This window comes from Diadema antillarum, unplaced genomic scaffold (genome assembly GCF_040938485.1).
Source record: "Diadema antillarum isolate AM-2024a unplaced genomic scaffold, OU_Dant_1.0 seq00001126_RagTag, whole genome shotgun sequence".
Lineage (NCBI taxonomy): Eukaryota > Metazoa > Echinodermata > Echinoidea > Diadematoida > Diadematidae > Diadema > Diadema antillarum.
In genome coordinates, this window is record NW_027271940.1 from 810001 (window position 1) to 820000 (window position 10000).

The 10000-nt window shown below is 41.1% G+C and overlaps 1 protein-coding gene across 1 annotated transcript; it reads left to right on the top strand.

Annotated features, from left to right (window-relative positions):
* The first annotated feature begins 3740 nt into the window (after positions 1-3740).
* Positions 3741-9355, top strand: LOC139743981 (uncharacterized). The gene is made up of 3 exons (XM_071654448.1): positions 3741-5393; positions 6388-8103; positions 8959-9355. The coding sequence occupies exons 1-3, from the start codon at positions 3952-3954 to the stop codon at positions 9353-9355; spliced, it is 3555 nt and encodes a 1184-aa protein (XP_071510549.1). The 5' UTR covers positions 3741-3951.
* Positions 9356-10000: the final 645 nt, after the last annotated feature.

Consider the following 10000-nt stretch of genomic DNA (forward strand, 5'->3'; position numbering starts at 1 on the left):
GCCACAGGCCTACAATACAGCTTTATCAATACAGTCGTGGCAGAAAGTGTTACTAGTATACGAAATATAAAATTGAATATCACGCAGCCTCGACGCATGGTAAGTGGACGAGCCCGGGCAGAATCGGCCGACCATACGTTCAAGACTATCATGTTACGCGCGAGTACAGACACGAACGCAAGAGCAGCTCTCGCTGCTGGGTGTATCGAAGCTGTGTTCGGATACAATGTACAGGTATATGAAAACGACAGAGAACAACCAAGCAACTGTTCTCAACTATGAGTGAGTGCATTCGCATTGGCGGATGACCAATATTGTCCATTCTCATTCTTACGCGTAAAGGAATTGGGGGCATCGACAGTTCTCGGGAAATTACGGAAGGAACGGGTTAAGGTAAAGTGTATAGACCTATTATGTTATTGGTATATCTTGGGTTGATTTTAAGTACCTTTGTAATATAGACCTACATATATATGTTATTGGTATATCTCGGATAATTTTTTAGTACATTTGTAATACTAATTCTTAAACCAAGTACATACGTCTCTGCCATGTTCCTCGTATATCACTTGTGTTACCAATAAAAAAGACGATAAATAACGAAAATCCATATAACTCGGTTGCTATTTGTTGTATAGACATAGCTTGCTTGTATAACCGATACAGAGGAAAGCGATTTAAAAAAAAATGTCGAGTTTTCGCTGCCTTGTAGCTAAGCTGTATATGTACTGTATATAGTCCTATCTAGTCATTACAAGCATAGAATCATTAAAACTAAATAATTCGATAGATTTATTATCGATGATATATTCTCATTGTGTTTACAATGCTTTCAAACCTAACATATTATACCACACGTAACATATAGAAGATAAGAAATAAAGAGGAAAATAAAGAAATGCATAAAAGAACGTCATTCAAAATCATTTTTTGTATATGTATATAAATATATTATATATCATTCTCCTCATCCATTCAGAAAAAAAAATATGAAGAAATACCAACGAACTTCTTTACATCGATGTTTGATGTATATTTCACGCATGTCCACCATAAAGAAAAAAAAGGAAGAAAAAAATGAAGAAGAAGACAAAGAAATATGAAAAAGCCCCTTATATCCCACGATCACGCGCACACATTCTCCGAAGAAGAAAATACAGAGTAAAACAAAGAAATATGAAAGAACCCCTTGTATCCCACGACCACGCGCACACACACACACACACACACACATGCCCACATCAATCACACATCAACCACACATTACTCCACGCACACACGCACACAACGCACACAACGCAACGCCAGACCAATACTAACACATTCATGTACAATCTTTACACGGTCCTCACCAACCGAATCCAAAGCACATCACACGTTATAACATATACAACCGTCACCCACAAAAATAAATATGATTCAACATAAAATATGTAATAGTTTACTGTTGTCACGCGCCTTCGAGGCGTGGTAAGCGGACGAGTCCGGACAAGTTCGGACCAAGGTACGTTCAAGCCTGTGACGTCACGTACGAGTACAGACACGCCCGGTAGAGTTCTTGCAGCTAGCGTTGTAGTTAAGATGTAATATATGTATATAGTCATAGCTAGTCATTACAAGCATAGATTCATTAAAACTGAATAATTGCATTCTCCATGAGATATTCTCATTGTATTTACAATCCTTTCAAACCTAACATATAACACACGCATTAACATATGAAGTAGAAAATAAAGAGGTAAATAAAAGAACGCCATTGCAAACTATTCGTTGTATATATTATATTCATCATTCATTCAGAGAAAAAAATAAAGAAATGTCAACGAACTTCTTTACATCGATGTTTGATGTATATTCCACGCAAGTCCACCATTGAGAAGAAAAAATAAAGAAAGAAAAAGAAAATAAAGAGGAAAATAAAGAAATGTGAAAGAACTCCTTGTATCCCACGACTCTTTTCTTCACAACCCTTGTCCTGTACGTGTAATTAATTAGTCTCGTACTCTCTTAAGATCAATCATTTTTTACGACCAATCACACCACATTCCAATCACTCCCCATCGCGCACAAAACAAAAAACATGCCCACATCAACCACACATTACACCACGCACACACGCACACAACGCAACACCAAAACCGGTACTAACACATTCATGTACAATCTTCACACGCAAACCACATCACACGTTATAACATATACAACCGTCACCATTACACCACGCACACACGCACACAACGCAACACCAAAACCGGTACTAGCACATTCATGTACAATCTTCACACGCAAACCACATCACACGTTATAACATAAATACAACCGTCACCAAGACATTTTCACCCATTCACTCAACACATCACCCAAAAAAATTCTAAGTTCCAACATATCTCGGACTTAGACAAAATATCAACATCACATCACACGTTATAACATAGGACCGTCACCAAAAATTTCGGCCAATTTCTTAACTACAGCGTCTATGGAGAAATTCTAAGTCCAACTTTAACACAGGGCCTATGGAAAGTGAACACCCCCGATTCGCCTACAACACGCGATTTCCCATAGGGCGTCACCATTTAGACTGCTATAACTACTCCTGAGCATTTCATTAAGTGGATCTTAAATATCTTACACGAAGTTAAAAGCTGAATTATCATCTCAATCAAAGCCACACCAACCCTATGAAAGGATGTACACTTCTCAGTTGTGTAGGACTAATTACACATGTAAACTTCACTGCTTCGTACTTTTTTTGCCAATTTTTGTAGTGGTGTTGGTTGCCGTTTCTTCTATCCTCCAACATGATAAGCTTTGTGATGTAATGTAAAACATTATTGTTGTATGGGAAAATGTAGATTGACCCTTTAAACTTTAAAACAAAGTGATGTTCTGAGTAAAATGTATGCACCATTGGAAAAATTTTTAAACATTGAAATAAAATGGCGAAAGTTGTTTGTTATGTGAAGACAGATCTTGTCGATTAAAGAGTATGTATGCGCGTAGAGCACACTACAGAGTGGACTTGGCGTAATATAAATTCATATCTTTATACAGTATCATTATTATTTTAAAAAAATCATACAACTGCATTTTCTTCTGGTTACGACCATTGAGGCATTTTTAAAATCGCTGCAAGGTACCTTATTCTCCTTTCTTTTGGATGATGGTTAGATGTTTAGCCAGTCGGGCGTTGTTATGATTAGTGTTATGATTAACTGAAAAAAAATAAAAACTTTAACCAGCACCAGTCAACAGAAGCGTATTTCATCAAAAAGCTGTAGGGTCTACGTCTATTTGTCATGTACAACTGTACTGGCAAATCTCGTCTGAGATGACGCATTTCATTGACTGACTGAGATAAAAAAAGAAAAAACGCAGTAAAATACATAACTTTATCAACACGAGTGATTTATAGATTTTTTCCACCCACAAAAAAACGCAAAGAGCAAATAACTTGAGGGGAGGGAATCATCGGTGCAGGGGCGATCTTCAGCTGGAACTATTGTCCACCTCACGACCTGATACGGACTGGCATCCCTGCCAACTACGCGGGACAAAGTCCGTGCTATCTCGTGCCGTTTTCATTCTCTGCGCTCTCACTGACGCGTGACGTCAGTCTAAGGCACTGCATAGAATCTAGAAATTGTTAAATATTTGTACATTCAAATCCATACTGCGAATTTGTTGTAGTGTTCAAACAATTATTTGGCATGAATCGATATTGCGCAGTCATTCTGTGATGCTTTCGTTTGGGCACGTGCAGACTACTGCATTTCCTAAAGAAAGTGGCAAATTTATTTCATTCGTCACTTAGAAGGAGATACGGTTGTAACTCTCCATCTTCTGACATTACACCTATATCTCAAGTACTAAAGATCCAGAGCTCCTATCATCAGAGCATAAGGGATAATTACTACTACCAGCGCAGATTGGTTTCCGCGGGATAGGAGGATGGCATTTTTCTCACTTGTGGTCGTATTGTCCATTCTCGCTTATAGTTCTGCGCAGGTCGACATCCTAACCGACCTCGGAACCATTCGAGGAAGTCAAGATGATCTTAACGGTGAAACTATTAACGACTTTCGAGGAATTCCGTACGCCGAAGCGCCAGTAGGGGAAAGGCGATTTTTTTACCCAGTGCCAAAATCTTCATGGGGTGACACCGTTTTCAACGCGACCCAATATGGACCTTCGTGTCCACGGGTCTCGCCAAGCCCTGATCAGTATGCGACCATGGATGAAGATTGTCTCTTCTTGAACATTATTGTACCAGCAAATGCTGTCACACAAAATAGCGAGCTACCTGTTTTAGTATTCATTCCTGGGCAAGGGGGTGGTGCTGACTACGTAGGAAGCGAAATGGCCGTTAGAGGATCAGTAATTGTAGTCACCATCAACTATCGCTCCGAAGTTCTTGGTTACTTCAGCACCGGCGACGACTGCATACCAGGCAACTATGGATTATGGGATCAGCGCCTTGCCGTAGAGTGGGTGCGAGATAACATAGGTCCATTTGGTGGTAATGGCAACAGTATCACCATCGTTGGACAGGGTAAAGGGGCCGTAGGTGTATCAGCCCAAATTCTTTCGCCTCGTAACGATAACCAAGTTTTCCAGCGTGCAATCATTCAGAGCGGTGTGTTGGAAGACGATCTTCACATCATGAGTGACGATGACGCTGTGGATCTGGCTGACGAGTTCGCCGATTCACTGCAGTGCAACTCCAGTGCGTGGGCGAGTCGACTCGATTGCCTGCGAAGTAAATCTTGGCAAGACATTGTTTCAAATAGCCCAGTGCCAGGATTCTTGCCTCGCATCGACGGCGACTTCTTGCCGGAACCTGTTGGCGAACTTCTAGAAAGGGACGATATTTATCAGTACGATGTCATCTTCGGGTTCAACAGTGACGAAGGAGTCTTGTTATCGAATGATACAAATTTCCCTAACGTCACCAACGAAGAAGACGTGCGCCAAGTCCTGCTCGATATGTTCATTGATAAGTCCGACAATAGGGAAGATGCCACTTTGGGTTACGAGATGATCGATCTCACGTACGTCGATCCTGTCGTCGGTCTAACAAGTGAAGGAGCCGCTGAGAGACTTTTGCTAGACGTTTACGGAGACGATAAACTTATCTCGAGATCTGTGAAGTATCTGAGACGTCATTCAGAGAGTCAGCAAGCCAACACGTACATGTACTTCTTCGACTATGTGGATTTTGACTACGTTAGACTAATCTCTGACCTCAGAACAGGTGCTGCTTCTGGGGAAGAGTTGTTCTACCTCTGGGATTTAGTTCTCGGTGAAAATACAACCCTTGATGCGGCAGATGCGCAGACCACCTCAATTCGAACGAACATGACTGGATATTGGACGAACTTCGTCAACACCGGGTATAGTATCTTAATGTCCAAATGATACAGTACATGGATTGCGTGAAATCGGCAATATTAGTAGAACGCATAAGTGAAGCTGCAGAAAAATCGTCTATAAGTATTTAAATTTCAATACTGCAATTTCTGGATGAGAAGGCTACAACATTTCGCGACGTCACGCATCTACAACGATATAAAGAAAATGTGTGTACAAAATATGTGGGAAGAATTTAACATATTTCAAATTTTCTAGCATTATGAAAAAGTGCTTCTCGTACGTATTTCAGAAAACGGTGAGACTATCACGAAGATAAAATTTGTACCTTTCATTAAAATCAAATTTTACTCTTCTTGTGAATCGTTGAAATGACAAACTGTTATAATCTCCTCATCCAGCGATAGTGACACGAAAATCTTTAAAAACACACACACATAAAAAATTAAACGTATTGTCCGATCATCTCATACCTTAAATTTCACTGATGTATTCGATTGATATTGCTGCATTTAGCTCCATGTGTACTCAGTACATTATTTTGGTTTCATTTTCCTTTAACCATTTACAATTACATCATATCTCATATGACAAGACTGTGTAGCAAGCACATGTTAATGTGATCATCAAATTTGAGCTTGAACAAAAATTATTTCTATAATGTTGCAGAAAGGTTAAATGTCGGTATAGTACACACATACACACACACACACACACACACACACACACCCATCAAGCACAACAGTGCATTATGTAAATACAGCACGCACGACATTAGAGAACCGTGGGAAACGGTAATTGTTTGGATATAAAAGTATTTACACGTTCAGTTTTTGTAATCATTATAGTCATTCATTATTTACTGTAGGTCTACTGATATTGTCTGGCACTATAACCAGTTCTATGTTTATGAGCATCGAGTTCTGCGGACGAATACTGTGAATAATCCTCAAGTTTTCCATAGAGAGATTGATAAGAGAGAAATATGCATGTATTCTGTGTTTTTATTTGAACAAGGAATCCTAATGAAGGCCCTGCCTCTCCGACACCATCGCCAATGTGGCCCCAGTTTGACGCGGCGAACGAGACGTATCTCTGGATCAAAAATGCCACTGAGATTGACGAACATCTGAAGGCGGGTGTCACCAAACTTTGGCTGGAATTTATTCCCGAACTCCTTACTCGGAACCAGCCGGAGACATGCAGCGCAGAAGCACCCGTCCCTGACATCCTGACAGGAAACGACCGAGACAATGTCGACGAGTTCATTGTTGTTAGCGTGACTGATTCTGAAGACACTACGCTGGGACAGGTTCGAGGAACCGTGCGCACAGCTGATGAAGGGGTCGGTGGACGACGCATTGCCAGCTTCTTAGGTTTGCCATACGCAGAGCCACCCATTGGTGACCTCCGCTTCAGGAATTCCAGGATCCTTGAGGACTGGGGAGAAAATACATTCCGCAATGCGACAGAGTATCCGGCAATTTGTGTACAAGGTGGTGGACTTGGCCAACCGCCACTAGCACCAGTAACCGAGAGTGAAGATTGTCTGTTCTTAAATATCTATGCACCTGTTATAGAGCCGGACTCATTACCTCTTCCAGTTATTGTTTATCTGCATTCTGGTTTGTACACATCAGGTAACGGTGTGACATACGATGGTTCAACACTCGCCTCGTATGCTAATGCAGTCATTGTTCCACTTAACTACCGTCTGGGTCCTCTTGGATGGTTGAGCACACTTGATGAGGAGTGTCCTGGTAACTTTGGACTGATAGACGTTGTCACGGCTCTGCAATGGATTCAGCAATACATCAGCAGTTTCGGAGGAGACCCCAACAGCGTGACAGTGTTTGGAATGGGTACTGGTGCACAGCTCGGCCATCTTATATCTCTGAATGGTCTTAATGATGGACTGATGCACAAGATCATTGCACTTGGGGATTCAGTACTTTCTCCACCTATTCTTAGGGCATCGACAAAGAATCCTCTAGAGTTAGCTGAGGAACTGGCGCAGAATGTGGAATGTCCCGTGACCACCACACGCGCCCTCGTAGAGTGTCTCAGGAGCAAACCCGCTGAGGAAGTGCAACGAGCATCATTCGGCCAGCAAGGTCTTTTCGAATCGAATTTGTTCCCAGTTGTGGATGGGATAGTCCTGAAAAATACATCCGACAAGATTCTCCAGTCTGGTGATTTCGAAACTATTCCTCTTCTCGTCGGGGCTACAGAGATGGACAACACTATCTTTACAAGCGTTTATTCCCCCACAGGGTGCCCCAACGATGCGATAGCTACCCGTATTCTCGAAGATGTTGTTGAAAGTATCTACGACGGTCAACCAGAGGTCGTCTCTTTATTGGACATGTTTTACTTGACGAGCGACCTGTCTCCGGCTGTGACCTACGACGAATGCAAGATCGGTCACCAGGTCAGCGAGCTGCTAAGCGATATGTGGTTAAACGTGCCGTTTTTTGAGACTGCAAGACTCCTAAAACAGGCTGATAATAAGGATATGTATGTCTATTTCTTAGGCTTCCGACCGAGTGATCATCTCTACTCTGCCTTCTTACCTCCGTGGGTGGAGCTTACATTCGGTGACGACGTTCCCTATGCATTCGGCTGGCCATATGATAAGACAATTACGGAGAGTGTCGGAATGTGCTTCAGCGTGGCCGATAGGGTGGTCAGCATTAATTTTATGGAAATGATATCTTCCTTTGCTCGAACAGGGTATGTATAGATACACATTTTTAAATTTCATTGATTTTGTAATATCCCTCATATGATTGTGATACTAATTGTGATAACATCGTTGATTGTAATATGGGTTTTTCCGTTCACTTTCGTCAAAATTTCATTCTGTCTAAAGATGTCATTTCATTTCAATGATATCGAATGATCACACAGATCAACATTCATATAGTTCATACAATTTGATTTTGTTTAGGATGCAATTTCTGACGAAGGTTAAAAAATCATTAACAATCATTCATGGCAATTTGGGTATTGTTTTCCGTTGCTGCTTATATGGTACTTTCTACCTTTCTGTTAAAATATTTAAGGCAAATACTCTAAAAGTGCCTGAGTCGGACCTTTCCTTATATCAAATTATAAGGAACCCACTTTTCTATACAAAACTAAGGAAGTAATGCAATACACTCCTGTATCTAGTGAGGGGTTTGATAAGTCACCTGTTTATAAATCATAATTTTATGACCATCAATTGTTAATTTTTGTTCGGCCCTGTGCCACTGTCATCCGTTTGGATTTTGAATATTAGACTGCCCTTCCTGACTGTCTAAAAGGCAGGCTTTATTTAATTGAAGAAGATGCATCCCTCTGGTACATAACTGCATGCCCATGTGATCATGAGCAGGAATCCCTAAAGTTATCTAAATGCGCAAATCAAATAAAAGATTCTATACAAAATGCTTAACACAAACACAATCAAAAAGATACATGAAAGGAGAATGCTTGTGAAAATATCATGCTAAAAGTATTTATGCTCATAGAAACGTTATAACAATATTTTGTCGTTTCAAATTGTGAATACATTTATTTCTCATTCACTTTGCATCGTAATAGTGTTCCCCAGACAGCTCTTCCTGAAGTGAGGCAGTGGGATCCCTTCGACCCAGCCTCGTACAACGCCCTTATCTTGGACGTTTGCCCCTACCAGGCACCCCTACCCAGAGGAGCAGAGAAAGACATCTTCTGGAACACCATCATCGCTGGCTTAAGCAACTTCGACGCCTACAATGATGACGATCCTCCTATCACGACAACGGTTGAGACTTCGACGCCCAGTCCGTCCACGGTTTCCAGTTTCATTGGCTTGGACGTAACGGTGGAAGAGGCCGGCCGGATTATCGGTGGTTTAATAATCGCTCTCGTTGTGTTAGGAGGACTGGTCCTTACTGCAATCTTGATAATGTGCGTATCCTCTTGTTGTCGATCCAATACTTCAAACAAGCCTGTGTAATCACGTGGTCATAACGTGACGACACCATCCCAATCGACAGGGCCTTGAGATGCCAGGGACTTCGACCTTCCTCGGTATATAGAATTAATTCAGATCTAATTAAAGGGGAAATCCAGTCCAAATATAAGTTAGTGTGATACGAAAGAGTAAAATATTAGATAGATAGATAAATGGTATTTTATTGAAGTATTCATGTCTCGCAGTCATACGACTGAATTGCACATAGAATTACATCGTAAAAGAGACAATAGATATTACAAAAAAGGTATTCATACAAATGAAACACGTAAAATACTGACATCAAGAAACGAGGTCATACGACAGGACATGTAGACCTACAGACTGGGCAAGCCGTAAACATAATCTCATAACAAAAACACAGATGATCATGGTTCGGTATTCACACACTCTCTTTCGACACCTGCCTCACACACTATCACACGCCCTTTCGCTCTTTGTCACTTTCACTCGCTCTTTCTCTCATGTTTTGCATACGCACCACTACGCTCACACAACATATTGGTACATTATCAGACCTGCTGATTTCCTATTCTCGTTACACCCCAGTGATCACTCTCGTGCACCTGATCATCAAAGCCTATACTGATCAATGAGATTCTTCTCGGGAGATATGCACAATGAATG

Excerpts from the sequence above, each read along its gene's own strand:
- LOC139743981 (XM_071654448.1), top strand. The coding sequence starts at position 3,952 with ATGGCATTTTTCTCACTTGTGGTCGTATTGTCCATTCTCGCTTATAGT. Across the intron at positions 5,394-6,387 it reads ACGAACTTCGTCAACACCGG|GAATCCTAATGAAGGCCCTG; the intron begins GTATAGTATCTT and ends TATTTGAACAAG. Across the intron at positions 8,104-8,958 it reads TCTTCCTTTGCTCGAACAGG|TGTTCCCCAGACAGCTCTTC; the intron begins GTATGTATAGAT and ends GCATCGTAATAG.